The sequence below is a fragment of the Piliocolobus tephrosceles genome, chromosome 8, assembly GCF_002776525.5.
Source record: "Piliocolobus tephrosceles isolate RC106 chromosome 8, ASM277652v3, whole genome shotgun sequence".
In the NCBI taxonomy this organism is placed as follows: Eukaryota; Metazoa; Chordata; class Mammalia; order Primates; family Cercopithecidae; genus Piliocolobus; species Piliocolobus tephrosceles.
Window position 1 is genome coordinate 4,880,134 of NC_045441.1, and position 16,321 is coordinate 4,896,454.

The window sequence follows — 16,321 nt, forward strand, 5'->3', positions numbered from 1 at the left end:
TTTTTTTTTTTTTTTTTTTTTTTTGGAGATGGAGTCTCACTCTGTCACCCAGGCTGGAGTACAGTGGCATGATCTCAGCTCACTGCAACCTCCGCCTCCCGCGTTCAAGTGATTCTCCTGCCTCAGCCTCCTGAGTAACTGGAATTACAGATGCACCACCATGCCTGGCTAATTTTTGTGTTTTTAGTAGACATGGAGTTTCGCCATGATGGCCAGGCTGCTCTTGAACTCCTGACCTCAGGTGATCTGCCCGCCTCGGCCTCCCAAAGTGCTGGGATTACAGGCGTGGGCCACTGCACCTGGCCTGGAATGAATTTCTGAAATGAGAATGTGTTACGTAAAACTTCTGCCAACTCCAGACCTGCATGGAGTCTGTCATTATAAAGAAGTTAAGTAACACTGAAAAGTTTAAGAGTAAAAAATAATAACCCGTCTCATTACCCAAAATACCCATCCGTGAACATCATTCTAGATATCCTTCCAAGTAGACCTAAAAATAGGCCACTGGGTAGAAGGATAGGATGGGATGAAGGGAAAGGAGAAAGGGTGAGAATTAAGTTATGCACATCATTTTAAAGTAAAAGTATTACATTTAATTTTAACTTGACTTTTTTATTTATTTATTTTTTTAACTTGACTTTAAAAGAAGAAAATGGACACAAAAATTTTGTTGAAATTCAAACAAATGTTTTTTCACTGTAAAATTCACTTGAATTCTGAAGTTAAGATAAATTATGTAAAGCACAAGAAAATTGGATTTTCAGCCAGGCGCAGTGTCTCACGCCTGTAATCCCAGCACTTTGGGAGGCCAAGGCAGGTGGATCACCTGTGGTCAGGAGTTCAAGACCAGCCTGGCCAAAATGGTGAAACCCCATCTCCACTGAAAATACAAAAATTAGTTGGTTGTGGTGACAGAAGCCTGTAATTCCAGCTACTTGGGAGGCTGAGGCAGGAGAACTGCTTGAACCCACGAGGCAGAGGTTGCAGTGAGCCAAGATCATGCCATTGAGTTCCAGCCTGGGCGACGAGAGTGAAACTCCATCTCAGAAAAAAAAAAAAAAAAAAAAAAAAGTTGGATTTTTAAAATTACATGTTTTGGGTTCTTGTTTGTTTTTTTTAGAGACAGGGCTCTCTCTCACAGGCTGGAGTGTGGTGGCACAATCATAGCTCACTGCAGCCTCGATTTCCTGGGCTCAAGCGATCCTCCTGTCTCAGCCTCCTGAGTAGCTGGGAACACAGGCACACGCCGTCACAAACTAGTTTCCTTCAAACACTATTCATGGATACGGGATTCTTGGACTTCTTTCATGTGTGACAATCGTGCCTATTGTTTTTATGTCTGCATGACAACCCCATTTGATAGTTTATTCTGAAGTCTATCTTTGGGAAATTATTAGAAGTGTCTCCACTGTGTGTCAGCATTAAATGGTGCTGTGGCCACATTCAGAAGCCAGCTTGTTTTTTTCACTTTGCAAATAATTTATTTTTTCAGTCTCAATGCCTGAAGAATTTGTCTCTTTCTTTCATTTCCATCAGCTTCTCTCTGATTGCTCTAATTTTGGCTTTTTGAAAATGTCTGTATTCTCCCTGATTATGTAAAACCTTCAGTATTTATTTGATTTTTGGTTTGTTTCTTTTTCCCCCATAAAGAGAGGGAGCTGGGGGTTCTGTTTGTGACAATACCCTCAGATACCAGCACAGGGCCTGGCACAGGGCAGTGCCCAATCACAGCCAGGGATAAAGGTAAAGAAGAGAGGCTCAGGCTGGGCGCAGGGGCTCACACCTGTGATCCCAGCACTTTGGGAAGCCAAGGCAGGCGGATCACCTGAGGTCAGGAGTTTGAGACCAGCCTGGCCAACATGGTGAAACCCCGTCTCTACTAAAAATACAAAAATTAGCGGGGTATGGTGGCGCATGCCTGTAGTCCCAGCTACTCAGGGGGCTGAGGCAGGAGAATCGTTTGAAACTGGGAGGTGAGACATTGAGTCGAGATCACGCCACTGCGCCCGGCTGAAAATCCAATTTCCCTGTGCTTTACATAATTTATCTTAACTTCAGAATCTAAGTGAATTTTATGGTGAAAATTCTGGGCAAGAGAACAAGACTCCATCTCAAAAAACATAAATGAAACAAAAAATAGAAACAAAATAAATATGTACTTATAAAATGTGGCCACTGCAGTGGCTCATGCCTGTACTCCCAACACTTTGGGAGGCTGAGGCAAGAGGATGGCCTGAGGCCAGGAGTTCAGGACCAGTCTGGGCTACATAGTGAGACCCATCTCTACAAAAATAAAAACATTAGACAAGCATGGTGGCTTGCACCTGCAGTCCCATCTACTTGGGAGGCTGAGGCGGGAGGATCACTTGAGCCCAGGAGCTGGAGGCTGCAGTGAACTATGATCACAACACTGCTCTCCAGCATAAGCAATACAGCAAGACCCTGTCTCTAAAAAAAATATTTTAATTTAAAAGCTATATTAAATAAATTAAATAGTAAGTAAATATAAATATAAGTATACATGTATGTATATGCATATGTACACATGTCTGTCTATTACACATATTTATATATGTGTATATATATAGACACATGCATACATATGTACATATTAATATTTGCTTTTCTGGATGGGCGTGGTGGCTCACACCTATAATCCAAACACTCTGGGAGGCAGAGGTGGGCAGATCACTGGAGGTTAGGAGTTCAAGACCAGCCTGGCCAACATGGTGAAACTCCGTCTCTACCAAAAATACAAAAATTAGCTGGGCGTGCTGGTGCATGCCTGTAATCCCAGCTACTCAGGAGGCTGAGGCAGGAGAATCGCTTGTACCGGGGAGGCAGAGGTTGCAGTGAGCCGAGATCTCGCTACTGCACTCTAGCCTGGGCGACAGAGTGAGATTCTGTCTCAGAATTCTCAGAAGAAAAAAAAAGATGTATATATTTGCTTTTTCTGCATAAAATAACTCAAGAAGGACACACAAGAAAGTGGGTATAAGTAGCTGCTGTCAGGAAGGAGAAAAGTGTGGCAGAAAGCTTTTCACCTAACTCCTCTGTGCCAAGTCAACATATTACCCAGCCAAATAGAAAAATAAATTCAAACAATGAAAAGAAAGGCTGCCAAGCGTTTGCTGAGTGGTGGGACGGTACTCACCAGGGTGCGTAGGAAGCCGCTATGAAGAAATAGATGACCATCCGGTCGAACATGTGGAGACAGTGTTCCACCATCCTAGGGCAGCAGAGAAGCCGGCGGTCACAGCCCCTGCACAGCAGGGAAGCGCCAGTGCCCCCAGAGCCGTGCCCTAGGCTGATCGTGCCTGCCTACAGGTTAGCGGGCCTGGGTTCCTCTATCCAGCCAGGACCCCTTGGGCCTCAGAATCCCGATCTGTAAGTGACCAGGGCAGTGGTCTTCAAACCAGGCTCCTTATCACCCTAGGGACTTCATGGAGACACCTTGCCTCGGGGGTTCCACTGAGGGCCGTGTGCCCCTGCAAGTAAGGATTGGACATCCTCCTTCCCACTTTTTTTTTCTTTTTTTTTGAGACAAGGTCTCACTCTGTCTTCCAGGCTGGAGTGCAGTGGCACAGTCTCGGCTCACTGGAACCTCTGCTTCCCGGATTCAAACCATTTTCTTTTTCTTGCCTCAGCCTTCCAAATAGCTGGGATTACAGGCACCTGCCACCATTCCCAGCTGGTTTTTGTATTTTTAGTAGAGACGGGGTTTCGCCATGTTGGCCAGGCTGGTCTCGAACTCCTGACCTCAAGTGATCCACCTGCCTCAGCCTCCTAAAGTGCTGGGATTCCAAGCGTGAGCCACGGCGCCCGGCCATCCTCCCCTACCTTAATCAGAGCCACTGTGCATTTCTGCTTTATATACTGGGTTTTTCCAAAGATTTATAATGGGGAAAGAATTCTGTGGAGAAAGTGCAAAAATGGCCAGATAGAGTGGCTCACACTTGTACTTCCAGAGTTTTCGGAGGCTGAGGCAAGAGAATTGCTTGAACTCAGAAGTTGGAAACCAGCCTGGGCAACATAGTGAGACCTCATCTCTACTAAAAATTAGAAAGATCAGCCAGGCATAACAGTGCGTGCCTGTACACCTAGTTACTCCAGAGGCTGAGGCAGGAGGATCTCTTGACCCTGGGAGGTTGAGACTACACTGAGCCATGTTTGTGCCACTGCACTCCTGTCTGGGCAACAGAACTAGATCCTGTCTCAAAAAAAAAAAAAAAAAAAAAAGGTGCAAAAACTACTAAATTCCGTGCCCCTCAAGACTGTCTGGGAGCTGACATCCTAATGCTAGAAGAACTTAGTGGTTCGGATCCAAGCTCTGGAGCCAGAAGGCCTGGGTTTGAATTCCAGTTCTACACTTCAGGAGTACATAACCTTGAGTAAGTTACCTATTCGCTCTAGATCTCAGCTTCCTTCTCTGTCAAATACGAAGGATGCCAGCAACCTGACACAGGGCTGTGGGAAGGATTAAATTAGCTAATACTCGGCACAGTATATAGTAAGTGCTCAATAAGTATCAGCTGTTTTGGCCGGGTGTGGTGGCTCATGCCTGTTATCTCAGCACTTAGGGAGGCCAAGGTGGGGGATCACCTGAGGTGAGGAGTTTGAGACCAGCCTGGCTAACACGGCGAAACCCCGTTTCTACTAAAAATGCAAAATATTAGCTGGGTGTGGTGGTGAGTGCCTGTAATCCCAGCGACTAGGGAAGCTGAGGCAGGAGGATTGCTTGAGCCTGGGAGGCAGAGGTTGCAGTGAGTCAAGATCATGCCATTGCACTCCAGCTTGGTCAACAAGAGTGAAACTCTGTCTCAAAATAAATAAATAAATAATAAAAATAAATAAACAGCCATTTTTATGATGACCTCACCTTGCATAGTGAGCGATAACCCTCAATACATGGGACTGGCATGTGCCAGCCTCCACAGTGGTGCCCAATGAGTCACACCCCTGGTATTCACACACTGGGGCCCTCCCCTCCCAAAACAAATAAGGTAAACTCAGGGAACCACTAGACATTGCAGAAATGATGGTGCATGCTTCCTAAGGCCAGATCATAAAAGACATTACAGCTTCTGCCTGGTTCTGTTAAGTTGCTAAGTTTGGGGAAAACAAGCTCCCATGTGGCTGTGAAGACACAGGCACACTACAACCCAGCACTAGGTCACCAGCCAAGCGTAGGTGCTTAGACTCTCCAGCCCCAGTCAAGCCGTCAGATGAGAGCAGCCCCAGTCAACCTCTGACTACAGCAAACACCACGGACTGGAGCCACACAGCTAAAGCTCTCAAATTCCTAACCCCTTGAGACTTTGAGACAGAATAAGTGTTTCTTGTTATTTTAAGCCACAATGCTCTGGCATACTTCGTTACAAAGCAATCACTGACCCATACAAACTGTGGTTCTGTCTAGCGAAGTGCAGCCCTGAACAAATTTGACTAATGATTGTATGCACGGCTCAACTGCATGTCTTCCTAGAAATTAAAGGGAGCAGCATACAGCTTTATGGGGGGCCTGGATTCCTAGAGTCAGTTTGGGTTGAATGTGGCTGCTATGCAACCTTGAGCAAATAAGGTTTTGTTTCTTTTTCTTTTTCCTTTCTTTCTTTTCTTTTTTTTTTTTTTTTAGACAGATTCTCACTCCGTTGCCCAAGCCAGAGTGCAGTGGCACTATCTCAGCTCACTGCAACCTCTGCCTACCAGGTTGAAGCGATTCTCGTGCCTCGGCCCCCTGAGTAGCTGGGATTACGGGTGTGTGTCAGACACTGTGCCTGGCTAATTTTTGTATTTTTAGTAGAGACAGGGTTTCACCATGTTGGTCAGGCTGGTTTCAAGCTCTTGACCTCAAGTGATCCTTCCACCTCGGCCGCCCAAAATGCTGGGATTTCAGGCATGAGCCACCTTGCCCGGCCTCACTGTAATTTTTTTTTTTTAATCAAAACTAGCCAGACTCAGTGGCTCACATTTGTAATCCCAGCACTTTGGGAGGCCAAGGAGGGCAGATCGCCTGAACCTAGGAATTCAAGACCAGCCTGGGCAACATAATGAAACCCCATCTCTACAAGAAATACATAAAATTAGCTAAATGCGGTGGTGCATGCCTATAGTCCCAGCTACTCAGGAGGCTGAAAGAGGAGGATCGCTTGAGTCCTGGAAGTGGAGGTGAACCGAGATGAGCCGTTACCACATTCCAGCCTGGGTGACAGAGTGAGACCCCATCTCAAAAAAAAAAAAAAATCAAAAATGTAAAACTCAGGGATTCTAATGCCTACATTACAGAATTATTGAAAAGATTAGGGAATGGCACCTGTAGCATGCCTGGAACAAAGCCCAGAGGGGAGCTGGCCCGTCATGACCACCCTGCAGCCAGCAAGGGCTTTTCTCTTGTTCCTCTCAGAAGCGAGCAAACCAAGCCAGGCGTGAAGGCTCGTCCCTGAAACCCCAGCACTTTGGGAGGCTGAGGCAGGTGGATCACTAGAGCCCATGAGTTGGAGACCAGCCTGGGCAACATGGTGAAACCTCATCTCTACAAAAAGATACAAAAATTAGCCAGGCATGATGGCACACACCTGTGATCTCAGCTCCTCAGGAAGCTGAGGCAGGAGGATTGCTCGAGCCCTGGAGGTGGAGGCTACAGTGAATCGAGACTCTACCACTGCACTCCAGCCTGGGCAACAGATTGAGACTGTTTCTCAAAAAAAAAAAAAAAAAAGTTGGCCAGGCACAGTGTTGGCCAGGCACAGTGGCTCACGCCTGTAATCCCAACACTTTGGGAGGCCGAGGTGGGTGGACCATCTGAGGTCAGGAGTTTGAGACCAGCCTGGCCAACATGGAGAAACTCCATCTCTACCAAAAAATAAAAATATATACAAAATTTAACTGGATGTGGTGGTACACACTGTAGTCGCAGCTACTCAGGAGGCTGAGGCAGGAGAATTGCTTGAACCCAGGAAGCGAAGGTTGCAATGAGCTGAGATAGCACCACTGCACTCCTGCCTGGGCTACAGAGTGAGACTCTATCTCAAAAAATAAAAATAAAAAAAAATAAGTGAGCAAACTGGGCTCCCCTGGGCGAGGTGGTCAGCCCCAAAGAGACCCAACTGCAGCCTGTGTAAGGCAGGGCTTGTGCCTCCTGCAAAGCCAGCCTTTGGGTCACCTACCCCAGCCCCTCCCAGCTCAGCAGAGAATGTCACTAGGCAGACTAGATGTCCTGGTTCACCCCCCGGGTCACCATGGGTCCCCCCTGCCCCAACCCCCTACCCGGCATGGGTCCCCTCTGGGCAGGAGGCACCTGAGGTGGCTCTTCTTCCAGGAGATGGTGTGAAACACGGTGGAGACCACGAAGAGGCCGCAGAGGCCAAGGCCGTAGATCCAGGCGGAGATGGTCTCCCAGTCGTCGTCCGACAGGAAGTAGAGGTTGGAGCTGCCCAGGATGCTGGGGATGATCCAGAACTGGAGGGGCGGGGACGGCGGGGACAGGTGCAGCAGCTGGGCGGCTCAGAGCACGCCTCCTGCCCCTTCCCCGGCTGAGCTGCCCAACGTGGCAGAACTCGTCTCTTGAAATGTGGTCAGTGCCACTGAAGAATGGAATCATTTTATTTTACTTTAATGGATTCTAGTGTAAATTTCCTTCCTTCCTTCCTTGCTTCCTTCCTTCCTTTCCTCCCTCCTTCCTTTCCTTTCATTCTTCCTTCCTTCCTCTGTTCTTTCCTTCCTTTCCTTTCCCTTTTCCCCTTTCCCCTTTTCTTTCCTTTCCATTTTTCTTTTCTTTCTCTTTTCCTTTCCTCTTCCTCCTCCCTCCCTCCCTTCCTTCCTTCTTTCCTCGCCCAGGCTGGAGTACAGTGGTGTAATCACAGTTCACTGCAGCCTCAACTTCCTGGGCTCAAGTGATCCTCCCACCTTGTCCTCCCAAGTAGCTGGGACTACAGGCACACACCACCATAACTGGCCACTTTTTACATTTTTTTATAGAGATGGGGTCTGGCTATAATGCCCAGGCTGGTCTTGAACTCCTAACCTCAGGCGATCCTCCCACCTTGGCCTCCAAAGGACTGGGATTATAGGTGTGAGCCACCATTCCCAGCCTCAGGTGTCAATTTCAACAGCCACATGGGGCCAGTGGCTGCCAACCTGGACAGTGCAGGTCTAGATATTTGATTCAAATATCTCAAAGGGGTCCATGTACGAAACGATCAAAGACCACGTCCCAGGGAGTGGCCGCCCCCACCACACCCCAGCCCCTCCTTGGGCCACCACACAGAGAAGTATGATGTGCCGCATGTCACACATCATCATCACTGATGTCCTGACCTCATCTGCTTGGACTGCCCTGAAGGAAAAGCCCAGCCCTGAGCAGCACAGGCGCCCAGGTACCATTCAGTTTGTAAACGGGTTTAAATAGTGGATGGTGGCCGGGTGCGGTGGCTCACACCTGCAATCCCAGCACTTTGGGAAGCCGAGGCGGGTGGATCAGAAGGTCAGGAGTTCGAGACCAGCCTGGCCAATATGGTGAAACCCCCGTCTCCACTAAAAAATACAAAAAATTAGCCAGGCATGGTGGCATGCGCCTGTAATCCCAGCTACTCAGGAGGCTGAGGCAGGAGAATTGCTTGAACCCGGGAGGTGGAGATTGCAGTGACCTGAGATCGTGTCACTGCATGCCAGCCTGGTGACAGAGCAAGACTCTATCTCAAAATTATTCTTAAGTCGTGGATGGTCCACCATGATTCACCGGAGAGAATGGAATCTCCAAATCCTCTGCCTTTATAAGTGCATGGCCTGGCCCTTCCCAGCCCCTCTACTCTGCTTTTCCCTACTCTCCCTCCTGCTCTGCCCCAAGTCACTATGCCTTGGCCTTCCTGGCCTTCGTCCAGTTGTCCCAACACTTTCCTGCCTCAGGGGCTCTGCACATGCTGTTCCCTTGTCACTCTCCTGGAGACTAGCTCCTAGTCATCCTTCAGCAGCTGGTTAATATCACTCTGGCAGGAGCACCTGCTCTGTCCTTTGACTGACGCAGGCCTCTCCTGTTGTCTATAGCACCTGGTGCCCTCTCTTCCTGGCAGCCCCCACATCTTATATGATAGACTTACTTCATCATTATTTCCCCCACACAACACGAGCTGCACAGGGTCACCAGTGCACGGTGGGCACCTAACAAATATATACTGAAGGCAGGCAGGGAGGCAGGTAAGAAGGAAGGAATGCTGGAAGAGCCCTTTTGGGCAGAAGTAGGCAAGTCAGGGCCTGGTGCAGTGGCTCACACCTGTAATGCCAGCACTTTGGGAGGCCAAGGTGGGTGGATCACTTGAGGTCAGGAGTTCGAGACCAGCCTAGCCAATATGACAAAACCCCGTCTCTACTTTAAAAAAAAAAAAAAGCCAGGCGTGGTGGGCTTGGGTGGTGGCAGGTGTCCGTATCCCTGCTAGTCAGGAGGCTGAGGCAGGAGAATCGCTTAAACCCAGGAGGCAGAGGCTGCTGTGAGTCACGATCGTGCCACTGCACTCCAGCTTGGGTGACAGAGAAAGACTCTGTCTCAAAAGAAATAAATAATTTTAAACATTTTTTTTTAAAAAGTAGGCAGTGAGAATTCAGCCCCGACAACGTGCATCCTCCAGGACTCACTGAAAAGCAATCTGTCTGCAAAATCAGCCCAGGTGAGTCCCAAAGGAAGGAGGTGCCCTGCTAGCCTCCCCGACATCCAGGCTAGGCGCTGGATGGGGACAGGTCAACAGCAATGCACCAGAATGGTATGGCTCTTTAATAAGAGGCCATCAGCCACCTACATGTCCATCTGCGCATGACTGACTGAACATCAACAGGGAAGATAGAAGCCTTGCTGTGGGCGATGGAATTATAACTTTAAAAAATCATTTCTGGCCGGGTGCGGTGGCTCACACCTGTAATTCCAGCACTTTGGGGGGCCAAGGCCAGGAGGATCACCTGAGGTCAGGAGTTCAAGACCAGCCTGGCCAACATGGTAAAACCCCATCTCTACTAAAAATACATAAATTAGCTAGGCGTGGTGGCTTGTGCCTGTAATTCCAGCTACTCGGGAGGTTGAGGCAGGAGAACTGCTTCAACCCAGGAGGCAGAGGTTGCAGTGAGCCAAGATTGCGCCACCACACTCCAGCCTGGGTGACAGAGTAAGACTATCTCAAAAAAAAAAAAAAAAAAAAAGAAAAGAAAAAAAATATCACTGTCGTTAATCTTATTATGTCATCTTAAAAAATAAACAACAACTCGACAAGTGTGGTGGCTCACACCTGTAATCCCAGCACTTTGGAAGGCCGAAGTGAATAGATCTCTTGAGGCCAGGAGTTTGAGACCAGACTGGCCAACAGGGTGAAACCTGGCCTCTACCAAAAATACGAAAATTAGCCAGACCTGGTGGCGCACGCCTGTAGTCCCAGCAATACTCCATCTCAAAAAATTAAATAAATAAACAGCATCTATTTCATGCTACTTCATAATTTGGGGACATCTTTGTCATTAGGCTGTAGACTCTGATTATGTTTTGTGTTATTTTAAAATATATATATATTTTTTTTAGAGATGGAATCTCTCTGTTGCCCAGGCTGGAGTGCAGTGGTACAATCACAGCTCACTGCAGCCTCAACCTCCTGGGCTCACATGATCCTCTTGCCTTGGCCTCCTGAGTAGCTGGGACTATAGACACATGCCACTGCGCCTGGCTCCTATTTTGTGCTATTTTGCGATCACCTACCATGCCTAGTATTCATTCATTCCGTTGCTCACTCACTCATTCATTCATTCCACAAACCTGTGAGCACAGGACATGTCCTCAGGAATGAAATGATACATGCCCTGTCCTCACGCTATGCTCATAGGTGCTAACTGAGGGTGCATCCAATAAATGAATGAGTTAACAGCAGGGGCCTGGTACCTGTGACTCAGTCACCCACTTCCTGGAGCCTGCTGGACTATGATATGCTTTGTGTTTATAGTGGCCAGAGGAGATCATAAATAGGTTTTTGTCCCCAGCCTCACAGCTTCTCCCAGGTATGATGACAGGATCAAGTCAGCACTTCTTCTTTTTTTTTTTTTAATGAGTCTCACTCATTCTGTTCTGCACTCAACTGGAGTAAAGTGGCACAATCTTGGCTCACTGTAGCCTCCGCCTCCTGGGTTCAAGCGATTCTCCTGCCTCAGCCTCCTCAGTAGCTGGGATTACAGGTGCACACCACCACACCCAGCTAATTTTTGTATTTTTAGTAGAGATGGGATTTCATCGTGTTGGCCAGGCTGGTCTCGAACTCCCAACCTCAAGTGATCTACCTGCCTCAGCCTCCCAAAGTGTTGGGATTACAGGCGTGAGCCACTGCGCCCGGCCAATTCAAGAGCACGCTGGAAAAGAAACACACTTGTCAATGTGCCCACATTGTGCCAACATGGTGCCTTGAGCAACACTCACGGCTACCCTTGGCTCTTACGATGCCCATTCTACAGATAAGGAAACTGAGGCTCAGGGCCACTAAATGATGGAGCTGGGATTCAAAAGCAGGTCTTCTGTTCCTAGAGCTTTACTTTTTGGGGTGCAGTATAGACTTGTGTCGATAAATTAGCTTGCGGCTTTGGGCAGATTCTCTCATCCAAGCCTCAGTTTCCTCCCTTGCAAAAGAGGCGGTCATGTGGTCATTCTCAAATATTTTCCAAGCCCCTTTATGCACACAGCATGGGGCTTCAGAGATGAGCCAGTGAGAACCAGTCTCTGCTCAGCAGAGCACCTGCTCAAAAGGGACTGACTGAGAAAATGCGAACTTAGAATCCAGTGTGGGCCGGGCGCGGCGGCTCATGCCTGTAATCCCAGCACTATGGGAGGCCGAGGCAGGTGGATCACGAGGTCAGGAGATCAAGACCATTCTGGCTAACACGGCGAAACCCAGTCTCTACTAAAAACACAAAAAATCAGCCGGGCTTGGTGGCAGGTGCCTGTAGTCCCACCTACTCAGGAGGCTGAGGCAGGAGAATGGCGTGAACCCAGGAGGTGGAGATTGCAGTGAGCCGCGATCGCGCCACTGCACTCCAGCCTGGGGTACAGAGCGAGACTCTGTTTCAAAAAAAAAAGAACTCAGTGTGGTCCTGGCACATGCCAAGTTCAAATCAGCACCAGCCACTCCTTTCTATTACACCGGCGGCTCGTCGTGAAAGCCCTGGGCTCAGGCCAAACACACAATAGACCCCGGGGTCTAACAGGTCAAGGCGGGGGGTTTGAGAATTAATTCACCTCCACACAGGCTATTTGGTCACCTCCCTGTGCCAGGTGTGCTGAGATGTCCTGAGATACCAAAGAATCCAGCAGAGATTCTGTCTGAACTCATGTCTGCATTGCCAGGGCCTGGAGCACTGCCTGCTGCCTTGAGGGTACCCAGGAACTGTTTGCTGAATGAATGTGCGATGGACTGGTATATTCCAGCTAGCGTGGTGCTGGGCCGTGAGGGCTACAATGGCTGGGGAGGCAGGCACCGGCTCAGAGCTTCCCAGCATCTGGGCAGAGGGGAAGACTTTGTTGGAGAACATTCCAGCAAGGGTTGTGAATGATGGAAAGGGTTTCATAGGCAGGGCTGGAGTGCAGATAAGAAGTATGCCAGGCAGCGGGAACAGCGCATGCAAAGGCATGGAGTTATGTCTTCTATTTAGGAAACAGTGACAGAGTCAAGTGCTTGAGGCTGAGAGCAAGAGCATGCTGGTGGGAGGTGCGTGGCCAGATGGGCTAGGAGCTTGCTAGAGTGACAGGATGCCGAACTAGGTACTAGGGAGCCGTCGAAGGTTCTCTTTTGTTTGTTTGTTTTTGAGACAGGGTCTTGCTCTGTCACCCAGGCTGGAGTGCAATGGCACGATCTCGGCTCACTGCAACCTCTGACTCCTGGGTTCAAGGCATTCCCCTGTCTCAGCCTCCCGAGTAACTGGGGTTACAGGTGCCTGCCACCATGTCCGGCTAATTTTTGTATTTTTAGTAGAGATGCAGTTTCACCATGTTGGCCATGCTGGTCTCAAACTCCTGACCTCAGGTGATCTGCCCGCCTCAGGCTTCCAAAGTACTGGGATTATAGGCGTGAGCCACCATGCCTGGCCCCATCAAGTATCCTTAGAGCAAGAGAGAGGCACGCCCAGCACTGCAGCCCAATTTACCCCAGTGGCTTTCCCACGAGACGCACTCACTCTTCGGAGGGCCTGAGGGCCACAGAAGACGCGAAGAATGGGCCACTTGGGACATACGTGAAGGAGTTGCCTTCCCCCACCCCTCTTCCCTGGAAGTGTCCCCATCTCAGCCCTGAACCCCCCAAAAGCCAACTCACAGCATGGGTGGCACAGTTGGCCGCATGTTCATACTCTGTGGGCTGGTACCTCTTGTGGGCAGGGACTCGGTGGTTCATGAACCTGGAAGGAGAGGGAGAATTCCAGAGGGAGAATTCCAGGAGGCTCTGCTGGGGAAGAGGTGCCATCCGAATTCCCAGGAAGCCTGAAGACCTCACTTCCTACTGGTAGGAAAAGAAGAGCGCTCCTCCGTTTTCCATCCCCCCTCCTCTTCCTTCCCTTCCCTCACTCTTTCTGATCATTAAATGGTTTTGGGTTATCCAATATTTTGTGCCTAATCCCCAGCGTGGTGTTTCTTACAAAATTTTGCTAAATGCTAGATGTGGCACTCTCTTCACTTTTTTTTTTTTTTTTTTTGAGACGGAGTCTCGCTCTGTCAAAAGACTGGAGTGTAGTGGCGTGATCTCGGCTCACTGCAACCTCTGCCTCCCGAGATCAAGCAATTCCCTTGCCTCAGCTTCCTGAGTAGATGGGCGTGTGCCACCAAGCCCGGATAATTCTTGTATTTTTAGTAGAGATGGGGTTTCACCATGTTGGTTGGTCTCGAACTCCTGACCTCAGGTGATCCGCCCACCTCAGCCTCCCAACGTGCTGGGATTACAGGCGTGAGCCACCACGCCCAGCCTTTTTTTTTTTTTTCCACAAAGTGTCTCACTCTGTCACTCAGGCTGGAGTGCAGTGGTGCAATCATGGCTCACTGCTGCCTCCACCTCCTGGGCTCAAGCGATCCTCCCGTCTCAGCCTCCTGAGATGCTGGGACTATAGGCACAATCTACCACACCCGGCTAAAATTTTTTTGTATTTTTTACAGAGACAGGGTTTCATCATATTGCTCAGGCAGGTCCCGAACTCCTGGGCTCAAGCGATCCTCCCACCTTGGTTTTCCCAAAGTGCTGAGACTGCAGGCGTGAGCCACCGCTTCTGGCCTCATTTCCTGTTTTTTATTTTCTCTAAGTACAGCTTACGAACAATATAGCTCTGCAAGGGGTCAGCTCGAAGGATTTTTACAGATGCATAGACCCACGCAACCACCATCCAGGAAGAGCTACGGCTCACTTCTCACCCCCAAGAAAGTGCCCAGTGCCCCCTCCCAGGGGTTCCTTTTCCCGAGGGAAACCACCCTCTGCCGTTGTCATCTTGGATTTGTTTCCCCTGTTCTTGAACTTGCTCCATGAACTCATAGAGAACACGCTGTTTTGTGTCTGGCTTCTTTTGCTTAATGTGATTTTTGTGAGATTCATCCACATTTTGGGGTACAGCAACTGGTAGTTTTCATGGCTGTATCGTATTCCACTGGGTGAACAGACCACAAGTGACTTCTCCAACCCACTGCAGGGGGACACTCCTGTTTGGGGACATTATGGATAACTCGGCCCATGAGCATTTTTATGCACATATTTTGGTGAACACACGCACTTATTTCTGCTGGGCTCAGGTGAAATTGCTACATGACTTTATCTTAAAAATAAACATTCTTGGCCAGGTGTGGTGACTCAGGCCTATAATCCCAGCACTTCAGGAGGCCAAGGCGGGCGAATCACTTTAGGCCAGGAGTTCGAGACCAGCTTCGTCAACATGGTGAAACCCCGTCTCAACTAGAAATACAAAAATTAGCTGAGAGTGGTGGCATGTGCCTATAATCCCAGATACTTGGGAGGCTGAGGCAGGAGAATCGCTTGAGAGAAGTGGAGGTTGCAGTGAGCCGAGATCATACCATTGCACTCCAACCTGGGTGACAGAGTGAGATTCCATTTCAAAAAAAAAATGTTAGCCGGGCGTGGTGCCACAGGTCTGTAATCCCAGCTACTTGGGAGGCTGAGGCAGGAGAATCACTTGAACCTGGGAGACGGAAGTTGCAGTGAGCCGAGATCGTGCCACTGCATTCCAGCCTGGGCGACAGAGAGAGAGTCTTTCTCAAAAAACAAAACAAATCAAAACAAACAAAACAAAAATTTCTATGTTTTGTGTGCCTTTTTAGAATCTTCAAAGCGTTATCACCTCTGTTTAATCCTCACTGGAGCACCCTGTGGAGCTATTGACCATTTTACAGATGGAGAAGCTACAGGGCAGGGAGGTAAGGGAAGGAGATCACAGGGTGGGAAGGGACTCAACCCAGCCCCGGTTGACTCCAACGTCTGGTTATGCCTTGACACAAGTCTGTGCTGGGGGACTTAGGTCAGGATGGGAAGACAGACAAGGGTTGGCTGGGCAAGAAAGAGGCATCCAAGAGCTGGTGGTAAGGTCTGCACACACCTGGCTGTCAGAGCAGCAGCCAGGACCACAGCAGCGTGCATGTCTTCGGCCACAGAGGCTCGGAATCAGCTCACCTGAACGTTGCCAAGCAGCAGCCACCCAATGGGGTTAAACTCCACTAAACACACCAAAAACCTTCCCCCCATGTCCGATGGTTACTTTGTAGACTGCCCCCCCAAACAAATGAGTGTATGGTTCAGAACAAATGACTCCATGCAGTATATATGGGGCACTAAGCATTTATTGGGCACTTTCTGTATGCTGGTGTCACACCAGGAGTTCATGGAGCATTTATTCAGCATCTCCTGTGTGCTGGCTTCATGCTGGTAAAGACCCTGGAACATTCGTTGAGCACCTTCTGTGTGCTGGCTCCATGCTAAGTATAGTTCATGAAGCATTTATTAAGCATCTTTTGTGTGCTGGCTCCATGCTAAATATAGCTCATGGAGCATTTGTTAAGCACCTCTTGTATGCTGGATCCAGATTAAGTACAGTTATGGAGCATTCATTGAGCACCTTCTGTATGCTGGCCTCATGCTAAGTACAGCTCATGGAGCACTTATTAAGCACCTTGTGTGCTGGCTCCATGCTAACTATAGTTCATGAAGCATTTATTAACCACCTTTGGTGTGCTGGCTCCATGCTAAGTATAGTTCATGAAGCATTTATTAAGTACCTTTTGTGTGCTGGCTCCATGCTAAGTGCAGCTCATGGAGCATTTATTAAG

The 16,321-nt window shown here is 48.9% G+C and overlaps 1 protein-coding gene across 2 annotated transcripts in view; it reads right to left on the minus strand.

Moving 5' to 3' along the window:
* The window catches only part of MMD2 (monocyte to macrophage differentiation associated 2), a 54,345-nt gene that overhangs the window by 7,347 nt on the left and 30,677 nt on the right, over positions 1–16,321 (minus strand). For both annotated transcript variants that reach the window (XM_023197882.2, XM_023197883.3), the window contains exons 2-4: positions 13,323–13,404; positions 7,298–7,458; positions 3,155–3,229 (exon numbers count right to left, since the gene is read on the minus strand). In XM_023197882.2, the coding sequence (XP_023053650.1) occupies positions 3,155–3,229; positions 7,298–7,458; positions 13,323–13,404 (318 nt within the window). The remainder of the gene's footprint in view (positions 1–3,154; positions 3,230–7,297; positions 7,459–13,322; positions 13,405–16,321) is intronic.